Below are 21,142 nucleotides of genomic sequence, written 5' to 3' on the forward strand. Positions count from 1 at the left end.
TTGGATTTGTCGGTCGTTGGAGGGCCTTAGAAAAAATAGTTGATGTCTTATTAAAGAAATGACAATTTTGCATGAGATAAAACTCTTTATAGTTTATAAATCTTTCCTTTTGGCGAAGCCCTTAATAATAGTATTGTAATTTATAGCTAAAGAGACATATGATCAAGAAACTGTTTGATTTTACTCTTGTGATTATGATAAACATACCGAGGGCCTCAAAATAGCATCTGGCGGGCCGCGAGTTTGAGACCACTGCTATAGGCTAAGGCTCTTTGCACCTGCATTGTGATGTCATAGAACTTTATGGTTATAGAAACATAGTAGCATGATGGCAGATAAAGGCCAAATGGCCCCTCCAGAGCATCCACTATCTCCTCCTCTCCCTATTGGCTAAGGCTCTTAACATTTGCACCTCCTCTTCCTATAGGCCAGTGGTCTCCAACTCAAACCCTTTCCAGGGCCACATTTTGGATTTGTAGGCCCTTGGAGGGCCGCAGAAAAAATAGTTGATGTCTTATTAAAGAAATGATTAATTACTCAATAGAGAGATAAGTTACTTAGTAATCTGTGGCTAACAGGGATTATTTTTCAATTTTTCACAGCTACAGATCATTTAAAATACAAACTACTTGTGAATGCAAAAAAACAGTGACGATAATAAAATTATATAAATAATTTGTGAAGTGCTCAGACCTGATAACCCGTTTAGTAGTGATGTCACCACAATGAGGTTAACTAGGGGACCATCATTGCATTCACTTGTCCCCTGCCATCCCTGAAGATTGAATACTTTTTGCTTAACTAATGGTGGTACTTATCTTCGTTCAGGGGTTGTTCATGTTGAAGGTGTTAACTCCCATTGGTGACTGGTGTCTATTAAAGTGCTCGTGCTTCTTTAAAAATGTTGTTAGTTTCTTAGGTGGTCTCCCGTCCCCCCGACCCGGATTTCGTCTCTTCGTCACTAAGAAATTTCAAACAGCGAACTAAAAATAAAATATACTAGGTTATATTTCTACCATCTAAGCAGTAATTAGATACCTGAAAAACTCTTATAACCAGTTATTGAAGTACATCTTATTTGTTATTAAATTACCTGATATCGGCTCGCTATGATCAGAGAAGTTCAGAATGGACTGAGCGAATGAGGCTCACTTCACTGCGTGTGTTTTATATAGGAAGGCTAACCGGAACTTAGCTTATATACTTATTGACAACAGCCGGAAGTAAATGCAGCATTGAGAGATTACTTCGCAGGACATGGATCTATATTGCCAACCATTCAATATCTAAATTTAATCCTGCTGGCTGCAGGGTCTGCCAGTTATATATCAGACGCTGTTCTTTCATTATTAAAGATCTTGATATATCCCCTTCTGTTTTACGTGTGTGGATTAGCACTGTATATTTTAGATCTTCTAGTTTATGTGAGTGCTGGGACCAATGGGAGACGAGGGGGGCGGTAACCCTATTGGTTCTAATGTTGCTTAAATGTTCCGTAATTCGGGTTTTGATTTTGCGTATCGTTTGACCAATATAAACTTTTTTACATGGGCATTGTATGTAATAAACCACTCCCTTAGAGTCACAATTGGTCCCAGTGTTCAGAAAGAAATGTCGTGATCGTGATGGCGGGATTTCTATAGAAGTAGCGTCTAATACATAACTGCAAACCCTGCATTTACCACAAGGTTTGTGGGGTGATCTGTTTATGGGGCTTTGTTGATGATAGTTATATTTGAGCAATTCGCCCAAATTAGAAGCCCGTGAGTACGCAAATTTAGGTGGATTTTGAAAAGAAGGGTGGTATTGCAGTAATGCCCAATGTCTTAAAATGATATGTTTTATGGCATTACCTTTGCTAGTATGTGGCATCACACAAACCATATCCTGCTGAGTTTGTTTATTGTGATCGTTGAGCATTAACCAGGGGCGGTGACAATTTTTAGCTCTTTTCCACGCTTTTCTAACGATTTTCCCAGGATACCCTCTCTGAATGAATTTGTCACACATATCATGTGCTTCTTTGTCAAAATCAGATTCATCAGAGCAGATTCTTCGAATACGGAGGAACTGTCCAATTGGGATACTGTTCCTGAGGGCTTTGGGATGGAAACTTTGATATTGTAACAGTGTGTTTCGATCAGATTTTTTCTTGTGGAGAGTGGTGGAGATTTGTTGTTCATTTTTAAGGATATTTGATGTTTATGATATGTATATGTAAAAGCTATATTGGCATCTTTTTGATTTAATTCTTGCATAAAGATTTTTAAAGCTTCTTCTCCACCACTCCACACAAAAAATATATCATCGATGAAACGTTTCCAACAGGAAACCAGATGGAATTGTGAAGAGGTGTAAACATTGGTTTCCTCGTACTGAGTCATGTATAGGCATGCTAAGGTAGGAGCTACAGTGGCTCCCATTGCTACTCCTTTGGTTTGGAGATAGATCTCATTCTCGAATTTGAAATAATTATTAAAAATAACCAATTCAGCAAATTTTATCAATAGATTGCGTTTAGAGGTGGAACAATTCAATTTTGTGACTGATGACTCAACCAACCGTACTGCTTCCATTTGCGGTACGTTAGTATATAACGCAACCACATCAGCGGTAACTAATAATACTTCATGGGAGTCAATTTGTTCAGCATATTGCTGTATAAATTGCAAAAAATGAGTTGAGTCCTTTATATATGACTCAGCACGAGGAACCAAATGCTTTAGTTGGCTATCTAAATATTGGGAAACTGGTTCAAGAACTGAGCCTGTGCCAACTACTATTGGTCGTCCTGGAGGTGTGATGTCTGACTTATGAATCTTAGGAATAAAATGAATTCTGGGTATCCTGGGAAAATCGCTGGTGAGGAATTTAATCTCTTTAGGGGTTAAACTCTGTTCGATTCTAGCTGTCATTAATATATCGTCAATGTTGCATTTAATTTCGGGTGTAGGGTCATTTTGAAGCTGCGTGTAATATACCGTATCGCTTAATTGGCGCTGAGCTTCTTTTTTATAATCTGTATAGTTTTGAATAACGATTCCCCCTCCTTTGTCAGCCCTGGATATGTAGATGGTACTATCATTTTTTAATTTTGATAAGATTTGTCGTTGTTCATATGTAAGATTGGGATGGCTGGTCTCATGTGAATGTTCCTCTAAATTTTGTATGTCTTTGAGAACCAGTTTTTCGAAAGAAGCTATTAAAGGATCCGGGAGCCCGGGGGGCATCCAGTTGGATCTATACTTTAAGCCTTCTGGAAGGGTTACTTCTGTGGATGGTTTATCATGAAAAAATTGTTTCAATTTAATAGAGCGAAAAAATCGCTGTAGATATACTCGGGTTTCAAAACCATCATATATGGTATTTGGGACAAAGGAAAGTCCTTTCATCAATAAATCTTCTTCAGCTTTATTGAATTGGCGTGAAGAAAGGTTGAAGATACCCATTGGCTCCGTGGTTACTTTTTGTCTTTGTTTTTGCTGCGTGTTCCTATTCTGTTTGTCGGATAGGGTGTTCCTTCGGGGGGTTGTAATCTTAAAAAAGAATCCGGAAGAGTATTACTATCTTTGTGGATAGTTGCTTCTGACTGCTTAGATGTTGCATTCGAGTCATCTGACGAGGAAGAATTACTGGTGGATAAATTGAAATTAATTCTCTTATTCTTGTTGTTAAATGTCATTCGTTGTCTTCTAGTTTTGATGTTTCGATTCATCCAAGGGTATACGTAACCCCTGGTGAAATCACTTTCATCCCGACGGAATTTTTTTATTTTTAGTTGCCTTTGTTCTTTTTGATATTTGTCCATTTGGGATAAGTGTTCTTGATAACTGTTCATGAAGGAATCATCCGGTAGCTGTTGTTTAATTAATTCCAATTTAGTGCCCAATTCTTTTTGTTGTGTTTCAATCAATGGTACTAGTGCATCAATAGTTAAGAGCATAAGGTCGATTGAGCATCGTGTTAGAGTGTCATTCCAGTTTTTTATGAATTCTGGGTTCTCTTGGAACCTGGGTTCTTTATAAAGACGTAACCCTCTAGGAACTCTCATGTAATGGCAGTATTCAACCAATGCAGCTGAATGCAATTGTGATCTAATCAATGCTTTATGAGTAAATTTGATATCCTCCCATGTGATAGTTTGATCCATTATTCCGTCTTCAAACAAGCGTGCACTACCCATCAGTGAAGAGATACGCTCTTCCGACAGTCCAGACTTTGAAGTTCTGCTGAGAGCAGCCATTACTCTCTGTTGTACTAGATTAATTACTCAATAGAGAGATAAGTTACTTAGTAATCTGTGGCTAACAGGGATTATTTTTCAATTTTTCACAGCTATAGATCATTTAAAATACAAACTACTTGTGAATGCAAAAAAACAGTGACGATAATAAAATTATATAAATAATTTGTGAAGTGCTCAGACCTGATAACCCGTTTAGTAGTGATGTCACCACAATGAGGTTAACTAGGGGACCATCATTGCATTCACTTGTCCCCTGCCATCCCTGAAGATTGAATACTTTTTGCTTAACTAATGGTGGTACTTATCTTCGTTCAGGGGTTGTTCATGTTGAAGGTGTTAACTCCCATTGGTGACTGGTGTCTATTAAAGTGCTCGTGCTTCTTTAAAAATGTTGTTAGTTTCTTAGGTGGTCTCCCGTCCCCCCGACCCGGATTTCGTCTCTTCGTCACTAAGAAATTTCAAACAGCGAACTAAAAATAAAAATAAAATATACTAGGTTATATTTCTACCATCTAAGCAGTAATTAGATACCTGAAAAACTCTTATAACCAGTTATTGAAGTACATCTTATTTGTTATTAAATTACCTGATATCTTTCCTCGTATGAGGGACTCAAGGGTCTCATACGAGGAAAGACTGGGCAAGTTGCAGCTCTACTCTCTAGAGGAGCGCAGGGAGAGGGGTGACATGATTGAGACATTTAAGTACGTCACAGGTCGTGTCGAGGTGGAAAACGACATATTCTTTCCTAAGGGACCTTCAGTCCCAAGGGGGCACCCGCTCAAACTCAGAGGAGGGAGATTTGGTGGTGACACCAGGAAGTATTTCTTTACAGAAAGGGTGGTGGATCACTGGAACAAACTACCGGTGCAGGTGATCAAGGCCACTAGCGTGCTCGACTTTAAGAATAAATGGGACATCCACGTGGGATCTCTACGTGGGTCGAGCAGCACTCTGACTTAATGGAGTGGGACAGTAGAGTGGGCAGATTTGATGGGCTATAGCCCTTTTCTGCCGTCATCTTTCTATGTTTCTATGTTTCTAAGTATGAATTCTCTATTGAATTGGACAGAATCTCAATATAGAACCAAGTTCCAACCAGCTTTCTATCTCCCCCCTCCTCATTTTCTCCCCAGCACTCCCACTGTCTCTCTCTCATCCTCCTTCCTTTCTCAGCCTTCTTTTCTCTTTCTGTCTTTAATTCACTCACTCCCTAGTCTCACTGTTCTATTCTCTGTACTCACCACCTCTCAAATCCTCAACTGTCTTTACTGTCACTCCCCCCCCCCACACACACACCCTTGTAAGCTTCTCCTACTCTTCTTTTAATTTTCCTGCACTCCCAATTCTACATTCTCTCTCTCCTTCCATAGTCCTGTTTCTTTATACTACCTCTTAGCCCCTTCCTGAGCCCACTAGATCCATCACACTCTCTCTTTACCCCTCACGTTTTCCTCTTCTTACATCCCTCCCTTGGCCTCATTTATGCACCTTCACATGTTTTTCCTTCTAGAGACTTTCCCCACTTCTCAAACCTCCTACTAAAGATCCTTCCTCTCTCTCATCCCTTCTTACAGAAGCTCTCCGTGGCTGCAGAACCAGCCAACTCCTTGGCCTCGCCTCCTTATTAATCCAGCCAAATCCCTCGCCCTAGATTCCCGCAGGATTTCTCTGTGCCGTACAGTATCCTTCTCCCTCCTATTGGCAACAGGTGAAGCATTAACTGAAATGTTACCTCCTGCTGCTAGGGGACCAGTCTCATAAGATCTGTGAGATTACAGCTTTTATTGTTAAGACTGGTCCCACTGAGATGATATTTCATTAATCTGTTCTGCTGCCCATGAGAGGGATAAGGAGGCTGCATGAGGGGTAGATGGATCAGGCTGAAATAATAAAGAAAGGCGAAGGATGGACAAAACTATTCAGATTGGCCAGCAGTTTACCTTGGGCTCCATCTGCTGGCTGAAACCGGGGTGGCAGTTACCGCCTGAAAACCAACAAATCCACAAACTCAAGGGATCCACATAATCAACTCTCAACCACCCTTGAATAATACACAAGCCATTCTATGTGAAAGATTGCTTTTAAGACTTTTGGCTCACAATTACTGAATTTATAATGGACAAACTAGATGGGCCATTTGGCCTTTATCTGCCGTCATGTTTCTAATTACCGAAATTTATGTATTTTTAAAGGAGGAGGAAAAAGCCTCAGACTCACGCCTACCGCTAGCAAGTTAACATGCGAGCAGGCTTAAAATAGAGATACCACATTGGCATAAAAAACCTCCTCCTCACCAAACACTTAAATTATTTTAAATATTCTTAAATTGTGAGCCAAAATACTATTATTTGGATATTATACATGTGAACTGGCTGTGTTATATCATAAATGTTTGTCAACGTTCAAATGGTATGCTTGATAGTGTGTTTCTGTAAAAGTTCAATTTTTCTCAAACTTAAGCTCAAAAGTTCGAAGTTCATTTGCTCATGACAGTACTCAAGAACTCTTTTACTTATCTTGCAGCACTACTGTCTCGCATCTTCCAAATAAAACACAGCCGTTGCTCAGCCGTAGCCAACGATGGCCAGCCAGCATTTTGCTGGAGCTGTGTCAAGGCATTCCAGACTGTACAATAAAACACAATAAAGCGTGTATCTAGCAAGTAAACAGAAAAAATATAACCTACAAGTCTTTGAAACATTAGAAAAGATTGTTAAAACTTACTTCGGCACTTTCACTCTGTGCTCACCGGCATTGCAAAGATGGCTGTCCCTGGTGGTTACCACCCCCTGCTACCCTGTAGCAATGCCTTTGCCCCCACTCCCTTCCCACTGGTTCAAGCATTGCCAATACTCTCTTCCATCCCCCTCACCTGTGCAGTATACCCTCTTTCTTCCCTGGTCCATCTTTTCTCCCCACTTCTTCCCTCCACCATTTCAGAATTGCTCCTTCTCTTTTCTTTCCCCACCAACTCTCTGTCAGTATTGCCCGTTCTCTTCCTTCCCTCCCACTCTTCCATCACCCTTTCTTTCCCTCATGATGCAGCAGCACTCCTGACCCCCCCCCCCGCTCTCTCCCTCAGTCCAGCACTGCCTCTCTCTTCCCTCTCTCACACACATCCAGCATCACCCCTTCTCTACTGTTGTCCAGCAAGACCCTTCCCCATGCTCCTTCCACTTCCTGGTCTGGTATTGCACCTACACTCTTTTTGCCCTCCCAATTGCTACCATCTCTCCTTCTCTATCGAAGTCCAACATTGTTCATACTTTCCTTTCTCCCCCCCCCCACTCCCACCTACCTTTCATTCCTTTTCTCCCCTCTCCCCAGGCATCCAGCAGCAATCAGCAAAGCTAGACCAGGATGCAACAGGAGCCATTGTGCTTGCAAAGACCCTGCTGGTATCATCAGAGAGAGCGGGACCAGCAGGGCCTTCATGAGCTCTTAGGCTCTAAGGTTTCCAGATGCCTATTGCTGGTGCTGTGTTCATTGCTGCTAGAAGCCTGGAGGCACAGCAGCAGCAGAAGGGAATAAAGGAGAGGAAGGGAATTAGGGAGAGGGAGAGGAAGGGAATAAGGGAGAGGGAGTCAGTTAGGGTCTTGTGATCCAATGGCCCATCTACCAATGGCCCATCTAGGCCTTCTTTATGCAGGGGCTTGCAGCAGCTGTCCCTTTTGCCCTTTAGTAAAAGTGGTAGATGAAAGGTGAAAAGGAGACTAAGGACTAGAGGATGAGAGGAAGGGAGAATGAGGGGCAAAAATTGTATGGATAGAAGCAGAGAAAAGTGAAAAACCAAAACAAGAAACAAAGAAATTTCAATGCCAGACAGATATGGAGAAGGACAAGAAATGGAAAGGCAAATGTGGAAAAGAATTTAGAAGACCAACATCAACCCAATTAAGCAGAAATCTTTTTATACCCTCTTCTTGGTAAGAAGCCATTCAAGATGGTTTACAATAAAAATAAAATCTACAAAAATGCAATACACAGCCAATAAAACATTCAATATATTAATTAGAAAACCACCAAAGCTTTATCTATCATGTCCTCTTAGATTTCAAAGCCCTTTAAAAGCCAGGATTGGACAATAAGGCCCTCTTTTACAAAGCCACGCTAGCGTATTTAGCGCCAGCTGCGGCAGTAAAAACTCTGGCACTAAAAACGTTAGCAAGGCTTTGTAAAGTAGGGGGTAAATTAATGTTTTATATTTTCTGGTAGTTTGTTCTATTCCTCTGCTGCCTACTGTCTAAAAGCATTCCTACCCGTCTACCCCATTTTTTTCTGTTTAAAAAGAAACCCATCCGGGATTTGCAAGAAATGTTTCTGTGCAGAGCGTGATGTTCATAAGAACATAAGAAGTTGCCCCCGCTGAGTCAGACCAGAGGTCCATCCTGCTCAGCGGTCCGCTCCCGCGGCGGCCCATCAGGCCTAGTGCCTGAACAGTGGTCTCTGACTAATTTTATAATTTACCTCTAATAATCCTGTCCCTATAACCTTACCTCTACTCCTATCTGTACCCCTCAATCCCTTTGTCCTCCAGGTACCTGTCCAGACCTTCTTTGAACCCCTGTAGCGTGCTCCTGTTTATCACATCCTCTGGTAGCGCGTTCCATGTATCCACCACCCTCTGTGTGAAAAAGAACTTCCTGGAGTTTGTTCTAAACCTCTCCCCTTTCAATTTCTCCGAGTGCCCCCTTGTACTTATTGATCCCCTTAATTTGAAAAATCTGTCCCTGTCTATTTTTTCTATGCCCTTCATGATCTTGAAGGTTTCTATCATGTCTCCTCTAAGTCTCCGCTTTTCCAGGGAGAAAAGCCCTAGCTTTTTCAGTCTGTCAGTATATGAGAGGTCCTCCATGCCCTTTATTAGCTTAGTTGCTCTTCTCTGGACTCTCTCAAGTACCTCCATGTCCTTCTTGAGGTACGGCGACCAGAACTGAACACAGTACTCCAGGTGCGGGCGCACCATAGCACGATACAGTGGCAGGATGACTTCCTTTGTCCTGGTCGTGATACTCTTCTTAATGACACCCAACATTCTGTTTGCTTTCCTTGAGGCCGTGGCACACTGCGCCGACGCCTTCAATGTTGTGTCTACCATCACTCCCAGGGCTCTTTCAAGGTCACTCACCCCTAGCGCTGATCCCCCCATTTTGTAGACATTGAGAAAATGAGACCATTTTAAAATGTGTAAGTTGCATCTTAAAATCAGTCTCCTTTACTAGAAAACTGCCCAGACAAAAAAAGATAGAAAAGAAATTTAGATTTTTATTTAATACTTTTGGGATGTGTCTGCCATATGAATTTTGCATTTAAAAAAAAATTTTGTATTTAGCTGAGTACTGTAGTAAACGCATAACTCTTTCTCTCTTACCAGTATAAAACATAGTAACATAGTAGATGACGGCAGATAAAGCTGTTAACAAAATTGTAAGTCGTGGGAGGGACACAACACAAGCACTTACATCTCTGAACTCGACCAGTCCCAGCTCTCCAAGCTCACTGATGCAGTCGTAAGCGGCTCCTGCCTGCAGGAAGAGCTGGGCCAGACACACCTCTTCGCTCCGAAACATCGAGCCCATGGTCTGCAGGGAAAGAGCAACTGGGTCAGTACCAACCAATGATACACAACAAACCCCACCCCAACATGATACCCCCACCCAGGAACACAGACAGTATGGCTAGCAGGACTGGAGTTAAACAAACGGGCAACTAAGCCATGGGCTCAAAGTGCCCCGAAGTTCAGCCCTAGTGGCATCCCTCGAGTTTTTCGAGGGGGGCCTCCAGGAATTGAGCAGCTTCCCTTCCCATCTTCTGCCCCCCCAAAACAGCACCATTTTGTTTGGGTTTCTATATTACCTTACTTAATAGACAAATTGCAGCTTTACACTCTAGAGGAACGCAGGGAAAGGGGGGGACATGATTGAGACATTTAAATACATCACAGGACGTGTCGAGGTGGAAGACGACATCTTCTTTCCCAAAGGACCCTCGGTCACAAGGGGGCACCCGCTCAAACTCAGAGGAGGGAAATTTAATGGTGACACCAGGAAGTATTTCTTCACAGAAAGGGTAGTAGATCACTGGAACAAGCTTCCAATGCAGGTGATCAAGGCCACCAGCGTGCTTGACTTTAAGAATAAATGGGACATACACGTGGGATCCCTACGAGGGTAGAGTTAAGGAACTAGGTAATTAGCGCTCAGACTTAATAGGGTGGGTCAGAAGAGTGGGCAGACTTGATGGGCTATAGCCCTTTTCTGCCGTCATCTTTCTATGTTTCTAAAGACATCCATAACAGTTTACAACCATTTTGTATAAAGAAAACATTAAGACATCTCAATACATAAGACTCCCTCATTATCCTGCAAAAGTTGTTTGTTTGTTTTTTTTGTATAATCATTTTTATTAAATTTTCAAATTTACAAAAACAAGCAATGCAAACAAACCAACGAAAATGAACAAGACAAAAGCAGAAACAGTCGGGTCATTCGCGTCTTCCTTCACGAAGACCCTCAGAAACCAACCCCACCATACCCACAAGAATCCCCCACCCCCTTCCCACACACTCCAGCGTCAAAAGTTCAGTAAAGAACTACGAGCTCTCGGGGACAATCACTCCCAAACAGGAGCCCATATCCTCCTAAATTTCCTCCAGAGCCCAGGACCCCCTCCCCCCCCGAACATCCAGATATTCAAATTTTAACAAAGTAAACAATTGCTATCTTCCAGATGACTGGAAGATAGCAAACGTCACGCCAATTTTCAAAAAAGGATCGAGAGGGGAACCGGGCAACTACAGACCTGTGAGCCTTACGTCAGTCCCTGGAAAGATGGTTGAAGCACTGATCAAGGATAGCATAGTCCGGCACCTAGATACACACGACTTGATGAAACCCAGTCAACATGGGTTCAGGAAAGGGAAATCATGTTTAACGAATTTACTTCAATTTTTTGAGACCGTGAATAAGCAAATTGATAGTGGAATGCCGGTGGACATAATATATTTGGACTTCCAGAAAGCGTTCAACAAAGTTCCGCATGAAAGACTTCTCAGGAAACTACAAAGCCTTGGAATAGAGGGAGATATACACAGGTGGATAGGCAAATGGCTGGAAAACAGAAAGCAGAGAGTGGGCATAAATGGGAAGTTCTCAGACTGGGAGAAAGTGACTAGTGGTGTGCCCCAGGGCTCGGTTCTTGGGCCGATCCTATTTAATATTTACATCAATGACCTGGAAGAAGGAATATCCAGTGAGATCATTAAGTTTGCAGACGACACAAAACTATGCCGGGCAATCAGATCGCAGGAGGATAACGAGGAACTCCAGAGAGACTTGTATCAGTTAGAGAAATGGGCAGAGCAATGGCAGATGAAGTTCAACGTGGAGAAATGCAAAGTAATGCATTTAGGTAGTAAGAATAAGGAACACGAGTATAGAATGTCAGGCGCAACTCTGGGTAAGAGCGAACAAGAAAAGGACCTGGGTGTACTGATAGATAGGACCCTGAAGCCATCGGCACAATGCGCGGCAGCGGCAAAGAAAGCAAACAGAATGTTAGGCATGATAAAGAAAGGAATCACGAGTAGATCGGAGAAAGTCATAATGCCGCTTTATAGAGCAATGGTCAGACCACACTTGGAATACTGTGTCCAACATTGGTCTCCCAACCTAAAGAAGGATATAAAACTGCTGGAGAGGGTGCAGAGACGAGCAACGAAGCTAATAAGAGGTATGGAGAACTTGGAATATGAGGAACGACTCAAGAAACTGGGACTGTTCTCCCTTGAGAAGAGGAGGCTGCGAGGGGACATGATCGAGACGTTCAAAATGCTGAAAGGCATCGATAAAATAGAGCAGGAAAATAAATTATTTACATTGTCCAACGCGACACGGACAAGAGGACATGGTTTGAAGCTAAGGGGGGACAAGTCCAGGACAAATGTCAGGAAGTTCTGCTTTACACAGCGAGTGGTAGACGCCTGGAATGCTCTTCCACAGGAGGTTATTAAGGAATCCACTGTGCTAGGATTCAAAGGCAAATTAGATGCACATCTCCTTACGAGAGGCATAGAGGGATATGGGTGACTAAAACTACATCAGGTGTATACCTGACTGGGCCTCCGCGTGTGCGGATCGCCGGACTCGATGGATCATGGGTCTGATCCGGAGATGGCAGTTCTTATTCATTTCTCCACATAGTTAAGGTAGGCACTTCAGCTTGGCGCCACAACAAAAGGATGCACTTCTGGGCCAACAAGGAGATCTTCTGCAATAACAGGTTACCCCCTCTCGACAAGCCCAAAGGAGCTCCCTGAGAAAAAAGCAGAATGTCTGCCCGCAAGGGAATCCGCTTGTGCAGAGCAGACTGCAAATACAGTGCAACAAAAGACCAAAAGGCTTGGATACGATCACAGGACCAGAACATATGAAGCAAGCTTGCAGGGGTATCCTGCAAAAGTTAAAAAAAAAATACAGTACTATATACAGGATCTCAGAAGTGTAATACCAATGAATTCCGCAGATCAGAACTGAGACACAGATGCTACCACCTCCCCTGGATGTCCTTCAACTAAGATGGGCTTCCTCTAATCATGTATTCTACACGATCAGTTCCTCATTTCATAAGCTTTTCACTGCCTGTGGGGTTTGAGACTAGGATCACTTAGGACTGGTAGACAGAGCACCCACATAGATAAAACATTAATTTGTAGATAAAATGGGGGGGGGGGAGGCACTGTCTGGAAAGTTGTGTATACTAATGCCCATACTATGAGAATCAAAGCCTCAAAGCTAGAGGCTATTATGGAAGTGAATGACTAAAGATTTAGAGGTGGTTACAGAGCTGCGGTATATGGAAAAACCATGACTGTAACAGAGTTATACCAGCCTATAAGCTTTCCGAGGACAGAATAAAAAGGGAGGAGTGGTGTTTTTAAAATATATGAAAGCGACAGAACTTCTGGACTTATGAGGTAAAGAGGCGACAAAGTGTGAACCTGAAAAGAGAGAATGGAGCTTGTTTAATACACAAAACCCCTTCACAGGCAGGAAATCCACCCATGAAATCCGGCACACCATGATATCTAGTCACTCTAATTGGGAACCTAAAGCGCCTACGTTAAAAAAGCTAAGTACATAGAAACGTTAGCAAGCTTTTGGAACCCAAGACAAGTGGCAAAATGATAATTAAGCACTATTATTAAGATTGTGATTGTGGCAGAGCGACTTAAACTCTATTTTTCCTCAGACTTTTTTAAAATATTTTTCTTTTAGAGTATGAGTATAGTCAGCATAGGGGGGAAAAAAGAACCAACGATAGCCCGCAATAGGCAGTTCTGACAGAGACAAGTTCTTAAAATCAGACTGTCGCAAGCACTTGAGGTTTCTATAGCCCCGTCAGCGTCATAATCATGTATATGAGAATAAAGAAACACAATACAATGAATATTTATTTTTCCCTTTGAGGGGGGGGGGGTAATTTTTTTGTTTTTATTATGTGTAAAGATAATAACAGGATATATGTGTGGGGGGGGGGAATATTTGATCTGAACTAGTCTTTGTTAGTTTATTAAGTGATGTTATTAAAGTGTGCAATGATTTTTCCTGTATTCCACTTATATAAAGTTTTTAAAATGAATAAAGAATTAAAAAAAAAATAAAATAAAGAAACACATATAATTCATGGTTTACAACTGATACCCAGCACAAGACAAAAGTAAATACATATTAGACAAGAAAATAGTATAAAGAAAAAAACGAGGACAGTATTTCTCTAATTCATCAAATTTTTTATACATAAGGGAAGTTTGTCATTTGACTTTTTCTATAGTAGGTATAGTGCATGTATTACACACACATATCCGTGCCCATTAAAAAAAAATGTTGTGCCAGGACCCCTACCACCTCCCTCACACCTCCCAAACTTAAAAAAAGGCAGGAGGGAAACCCACTCCTTCCTGCTTCAGCCACCTGGACCTCCCCCCCACTCCCTCCTGCCACGAACCCACTAACAACTTGGTTTGTTGTTCTTGCTAGCTGAGGATTCTGGGAGACAAAGGATGGTGGATGCACAAACAGCCTTCCAGGAAAGTGATGGGAATGATGACAGCATCTGAATTCAAGAAAGCATGGGACAAGGGACATGCACACAGATCTCTACAGGAGAGGAATGCATTGTAGAACTGAGCAGATAGCACAGATCAGTAAACTGGATAGGCTCTATGGTCTTTTTTTCTGCCTTCATGTTCTATATGTCTATGCAAACCCCACATACATATGCTTAAATCCTGCAGTTCTTAAGCCCCGGGTAGTAAAGTATTCACGCCAGATGCAAAGCAGACACATACCTTTCAAAAACACAAAATCCTTTGTAAACAGCACTCTTGCCTTTTGCTCTCACCTTTTTATCTCTCTATTGTCGTGGTGTCCTCCAAAGTTCATCCACAAACATTAAAGACCCTTGCTCCATAGACTTTCTGTGATAAACTAAAATGCAACAATAAATAATGGAAACAAACCGAGAGTGGATATTCTGATAACATCTGCAAAATACAGTATATGGTAAAATTTCAAAAGGTCTATTTTCTCCCTGGAACTACCTTTTGGAGCCCCCCCAAGGGTTTCCATTATCCCCTACCATGTTCAATATGGTATTAAGTAATTTAGGTTTCATGTTTACAATGACGGGTTATAATGTTTATACTGTATATATAAGAGTTGCCATACTGGAATGGACCAAAGTCCATCAAGCCCGGTATCCTGTTTCGAACAATGGCCAACCCAAGTCACAAGACCTGGCAAGATCCCAAGGAATAAAACAGATTTTATGCCACTTATCCTAGGAAGAAGCTGTGGATTTCCCGAAATCAATGTTTATAATGGCTTAGGGACTTTTAGGAAACTATCCAAACCTTTTTTAAATGCTGCTAGTCTACGAACTACGAATTCCAGAGTTTGATTACAGGATGAGTGAAGAATTATTTTTTCCAATTTGTTTTAAATCTACTACTTACTGGGGGATGCACTAAAGTCAGCAATTGTTGCAAAACTTGCTTGCACAGCTTTAGCAACGACCGCCAATACCAACCTGACGCACAAAATGGCCCAACACGTGTTTTTCACTCTCAATCGCCCATTTTCCGATCCGGCCATGCAAATTAGCTAAAACCCTATGCAAAATAGTCAAGCGATTGATGCACTAACATTGCTTGGCTATTTTGTATGAGGTTTTAGCAATCGTAACAACCTGTCACTGTTGTTAGGACTCGGCGCATGTGCCAATCGCTCACTGAGCGATTGATCGGTCGCATTTGCATGCAAACTTGATAGTGCATCGTTCACTGTTGGAGAATCGGCCAGCGAATTGGCCAACAGCGATCAAGTCGCTATCTTTACTGCTTCTAGACTTTAGTAGCTTCATCGCATGCCCGCTAGTCCTAGTATTTTTCAAAAGAGAAACAAGCCATTCACATCGACCCTCTCTACTCCACTCTGTATTTTATAGACCTCTATCATATCTCCCCTTAGCTGAATCTTTTCCAAGCTGAAGAGCCCTAGTCACTTTAGCCTTTCCTCATAGGAAATCACCCTATTCCTTTTATCATTTTCATCGCCCCCCTCTGCACCTTTTCTAATTCCACTAACTTTTTTCAGATGCAATGACCAAAATTAATATGACAGTGTCTTATTTTCAGGGAAACACGGTATTAGTGAAAAACTCCTGCCAAGATCCTCAACTTTGAAAAATTTGGTGTCATTACAGATCATTTATTGTTTACCCATTTCCAGATCCTTAATTTTTTTTGAATAAGTTAAAAATCACCGGTCCTATCCTGGTTGTAGTCTGAAAAGTCACACCGGGCTTTGAAACCCCCCCATCTTTGGGATGGTAAAGCTCACCGTTTAGGGTGGTTCATCTTATGCATCCCTAACGTCTGGCTATATTTTTAAGAGTTAAGTCCACCAGAAAGTTTTCCACTTGTTTTCTTGTTGTCTGTGATTTCTGTATCTGCAAGCGGGCTCACACACGGCCAGCACTCCTGTAGCACGAGGATCTATTTTCCCCTCTCTAGTGGCGTACCTAGGGTATGTGGCACCCGGGGCCCATCATTTTTTGACACCCCCCCCCCCCCCCCCCATGTAAAAAATTTTTTTTTTTTTTTTTTTTTTTGCAATAACCATGAAATGGAATAAATGGTCAGAATAGAAACAGGCAGTGAAAATTTTCTTTTATTGAACCTCATATATGTAACCCCCCTTGAAGGCCTGCAACCCCCCCTTGAAGGCCTGTCCCCCCCCCCTTGTAGGCCTGTCCCCCCCTTGAAGGCCTGCCTGCCTTTCCCCCCTTGAAGGTCTGCACCCCCCCAAAGGCCTACACCCCCCCCCCCCGAAGGCCTGCACCCCCCTGAAGGCCTGCCTGCCCCCCTTGAAGGCCTGCACCCCCCCCCGAAGGCCTGTCCCCCCTTGAATGCCTGCCTGCCTGTCACCCCCTCCCCCTTGAAAGCCTGCTTGCCTGCCCGCCCGCCCCACCCTGAAGGCCTGATGCCCCGACCCACCCCGAAGGACCGCTCGCCCCCTGGCCTCCCCGCACCACCTATGAACAGCCGCAGCAGGATCGCGAAGTCAGCGTCAGCGATCCCTGCGCTGCTTCCTGCGCCACGGTCCCGCCCCTCCTCTGACGCCCCCCCCCCCCCTAGGTACGCCACTGCCCCTCTCTTAACACAATTTAACGCCTTCAGGCCATTTTCGGTTCTGCTTTGCAGGAATCCAAACCCTGCGCCTGAAGTGACGGGGGCTGCCCAGCAATAATGGGCAATACACAGAGCAAGCGCTTGAACGCCCCTGGACTAGCTTCCTTCGGTGGGAGAAGAGCCCTGTTCAGTCCAGACACCGAGTAAACCGGTGCAAAAAAAAGGTGGCAGCGCACGTTTTCTTTTCCTTCTCGGTCCTTATTCCCTGGAGAAAAATGCCCCCAGGAAAGATGTGCAAACAGAAAGAGCCTGGGGAGGGGAAGGGGCTGCCGGGAGCCTAGGCAGTCCTTAGAGTTTAGGCGCGCGCCACAGCAGACTCACCTGCGCCGGGCTCGAGGCCGGGGGACGCCCTCGCGCACCCTCGCAAAGACCACAGCCGCTTCCTCGCCCCGCCCACTTCCGCCCTCGGCACCGCCTCCCGGCCGGGGCCCCGCACTGCGCAGAATCTGCACCCTGGCGCTGAGAGATCGGGGTGGGCGGGGAGAAGGGCTTGGGCGCGGTCCTTCTTGTATTTCAGCGAGGTGGTGTCGTTTTTTGGTGTGTGTACCCCTTTAACCAGGGGTAGGGAACTCCGGTCCTCCAGAGCCCTATCCCAGTCGGGTTTTCAGGATTTCCCCAATGAATATGCATTGAAAGCAGTGCATGCACATAGATCTCATGCATATTCATTGGGGAAATCCTAAAAACCCGACTGGATTGCGGTCCTCAAGGAGGGACTTTGAGACCCCTGCTCTGGACAATATTGATAGGGGTGAGGAGCCGCAAAGAAAAACGTTCAGAGACAGGAGCCATTGGGGGGGGGGGGAGTTTGAGTTGTCTTAAAAAGTTTCAGGTTCACCAAATCCTCTAACACTGACCGATGCAATATTGTCCTTTGTAATTAGGGTGTGGGTTTTTTTCACACTTTCACATGAAAGAATCTAAAAGGTTGGCCGATGGGACACCCTGAAGAAAACCTTTAGATATATGTACCCCCCACCCCGCGTATTTCAAGGCACAGATAAACATTTTGCTTTGCTAACCTACTCCTGTCCCCAAGCTCTCCAGTTTGTTGATGCTATTGTGGACAAAATATTGGTGTATATTTCTTTTATAAAGTAACTTAAATAAGGAGAACCTCCAGTGCCTTTCCATTTTTTTTCATGCCATGTGTGGGAAATTAAGAAAGAAAAAAAAAACCCAACTCATGCCTTGCCACAGTTAAGAATGCATGAAGTTCCTGGCTGTTGCAACACATGAAAAAATCTTTGCAAAATATAGCCAAAGATCAAATGAACAAGGCACTTGTTTGCATCTTTTCAGAAAATACTAACTCAAAAACATTGTAAGTTAGGTCATAGGTTTTATATAATTTGTTAAGCTAGGTGCCATCGATCCATGTTCGAGTCCTTGATGAATTATAGATCTAAAAAGAAATCGGGTTTTGTCCTAGTCCAGTAAGGTCCTCCAGTGTCATCCCCATGGTTGTTTTCAACATGTCCAGAGATATTGTCCAGCCATCTGATTCCAGGTTGCTCTTTTTGCCTGCTTCCTTCGATCTTCCCAAACATAATGTCCTCCAATGATCTTTCTCTTCTGATGCTGTGATCAAAATAAGACAGTTGTAACTTCATCATTTGGGCTTCGAGTGACATAGCCAGTTTGATCTCTTCCAGCACGCATAAAATCCTTCTCCAATACCAAAAGTCAATGAGTCAATCTTCTTGTATCATCTGCATAGCACAGGTTGTTTATATTTTGGCCACCAACTTTGACACTAACGCTATCTTCCAAATTTGCTTTTCTGAAGTTGGCTTCACCGTAAAGATTGAGCAGGTAAGGTGATACGATGCATCCTTGCCTGACGCCATGTTTTATTGGAAACCAATCAGTGTTGCCATATTCTCTTCTCACTGCAGCTTCTTGATTTTCATAGAGGCTCTTTATCAGCTGAGTTATGTGTTTAGGTATTCCCATGTGTGCTAGAGTTCTCCATAGTTTCTCGTGATCCACACAGTCAAAAGCTTTGCTGTAGTCAATTAAGCAAAAGTATAGGAGCTTTTGGTATTCTTTGCTCTTTTCCAATATCCATCTAACTTTGACAGTAATGTCTCTTGTTCCTTGTTTTTCAAAGTTAAGTCGCATGTAGGTTGTGAGAAGCTACAGGAGGATATTGGCAGGAGTTTTTCCACTAATACCGTGTTTCCCTGAAAATAAGACACTGTCATATTAATTTTGGTCATTGCATCTGAAAAAAGTTAGTGGAATTAGAAACCAGCCTGAACTTTGGGTAGTTCTTGTTCGTAACCTCCGTTGTATTATTTTCAGCAATATTTTGCTGACATGTGGAATTAATTCAATTGTTCTGTAGTTGTTACAGTCCTTGGCATCACCTTTCTTTGGTATAGGTATGAAAAGTGATCTCCACCAGTTGTCCATGTTTTCTCCTTCCACATAAGGGTATAATAAGTCACATAAGGGCCATAATAGAATCTTTTGAGCTTTTGATTAATTCAATTGGAATACTGTCTAAACCAGGTGACTTGTTTTTCAATGAAGCTTTAATTGCTGCTATGACTTCTTTTAAAATATCTGATTCTTCTTCATCGTCAGTTCCCAGTTATTTAAGTTATTTGGCCTTTGCTGCCTATCACCCCCTTTTACAAAACCTTAGCACGGTTTTAAGTGCCGGCCGCAGCAGTAACATGAGCGTTGGAGCTGGAGATGGAAAAGTCCATCGGGAGTTCCCAAGGGTTCCCCCCTATCTCCCACCTTATTTAACATCTATACTTCTTCCTTAGGCCATCTTCTACAAAAGTTAAACCTAATATACTATATATACGCCGATTACATCTCTATCCTAATCCCAGTTACTAAAGTGACCAAGGACACCTCAAAACAAATCTCCCACATCATGACCGAAATAGAACAATGGTCTATTAATTTTAAACTGAAACTCAACTCAGAAAAGAGAAAAATCTTCATGGCAGGCCCAAAAGACAAAATCAACACAACAACAATTCACTTAAATGGTCATGATCATCCAATATCCAAAACTATAAAAATACTAGGAGTCACCCTAGACACCCACCTGACCTTGATCGAACACACAAACTCAGTGACCAAAAATGCTTCCACACACTTTGGAAATTAAAAACCATCAGAAAATATTTCAACCCTCCATCTTTTAGACCAGTGGTTCCCAACCCTGTCCTGGAGGAACACCAGGCCAATTGGGTTTTCAGGCTAGCCCTAATGAATATGCATGAAGCAAATTTGCATGCCTATCACTTCCATCATATGCAAATCTCTCTCATGCATATTCATTAGGGCTAGCCTGAAAACCCGATTGGCCTGGTGTTCCTCCAGGACAGGGTTGGGAATCACTGTTTTAGACTACTGGTTCAGTCACTGATCCTATCCACCTTAGACTACTGCAATATCATCTATGTGGGTACACCCAAAAAAGCCTTGAGAAAATTAAGGATAGTGCAAAACACGGCCATCCGACTAATATTCGGACTAAAGAAAAGTGACCACATTAGCCTCTACTATAAACTGCTGCACTGGTTGCCAATTGAGGCACGTACTTTATTCAAGTTTTTCTGCTTTTGCTATAAACTGGTGTGGGGAATGGCCCCAATTTACCTATTACCTCACTTCGAACTTTACACCCCCACAAGGACAACCAGAATCGCAATCTCTTTGCCTACCCGAAGATCATAGGTTGCAAATACAGAATCTTTCTGGATAGAACTTTTAAGTTTCAAGCTGCCAGACAGCAAACCTGGCTAGGCAACTTCACCGATAAAGCCAGGCAGACCTATGGCGCCTTTCGGAAAGAAATCAAGACCGCTCTATTCAATAGATTTATTTCCCAGCCAGATAAACCCCCCCCCCCCCCATCCTAAAACCTTTCTCTTTATGCTGATACTACACTTCTTCACAAATGTATTCTGTTCTTCTCATAGAAACATAGAAATTGACGGCAGATAAGGGCCAAGGCCCATTTAGTCTGCCCACCCTAATGTCCCTCCCCTACCTTCGCCCTGTGAATAGATCCCATGTGACGATCCCATTTGGTCTTAAAATCAGGCGCGCTGCTGGCCTCGATCACATGCAGTGGAAGACTATTTCAGCGATCAACCACCCTTTCTGTGACA

The 21,142-nt window shown here is 42.9% G+C and overlaps 1 protein-coding gene across 2 annotated transcripts; it reads right to left on the bottom strand.

Moving 5' to 3' along the window:
- Positions 1 to 424: 424 nt before the first annotated feature.
- Positions 425 to 17,384, bottom strand: LOC117351659. 2 transcript variants are annotated; one of them, XM_033927276.1, is made up of 4 exons: positions 17,322 to 17,384; positions 14,651 to 14,736; positions 9,712 to 9,831; positions 425 to 4,716 (listed from the first exon to the last, which is right to left on the bottom strand). In XM_033927276.1, exon 4 carries the CDS (start codon positions 3,447 to 3,449, stop codon positions 1,920 to 1,922), a length of 1,530 nt encoding a protein of 509 aa, XP_033783167.1. In that variant the 5' UTR covers positions 3,450 to 4,716; positions 9,712 to 9,831; positions 14,651 to 14,736; positions 17,322 to 17,384; the 3' UTR covers positions 425 to 1,919. The 2 variants fall into 2 exon arrangements, with proteins under 2 accessions (XP_033783167.1, XP_033783168.1); XM_033927277.1 differs by lacking the exon at positions 14,651 to 14,736 and having other exon boundaries at positions 17,322 to 17,367.
- Positions 17,385 to 21,142: the final 3,758 nt, after the last annotated feature.

The sequence above is a fragment of the Geotrypetes seraphini genome, chromosome 18 (assembly GCF_902459505.1).
Source record: "Geotrypetes seraphini chromosome 18, aGeoSer1.1, whole genome shotgun sequence".
In the NCBI taxonomy this organism is placed as follows: Eukaryota; Metazoa; Chordata; class Amphibia; order Gymnophiona; family Dermophiidae; genus Geotrypetes; species Geotrypetes seraphini.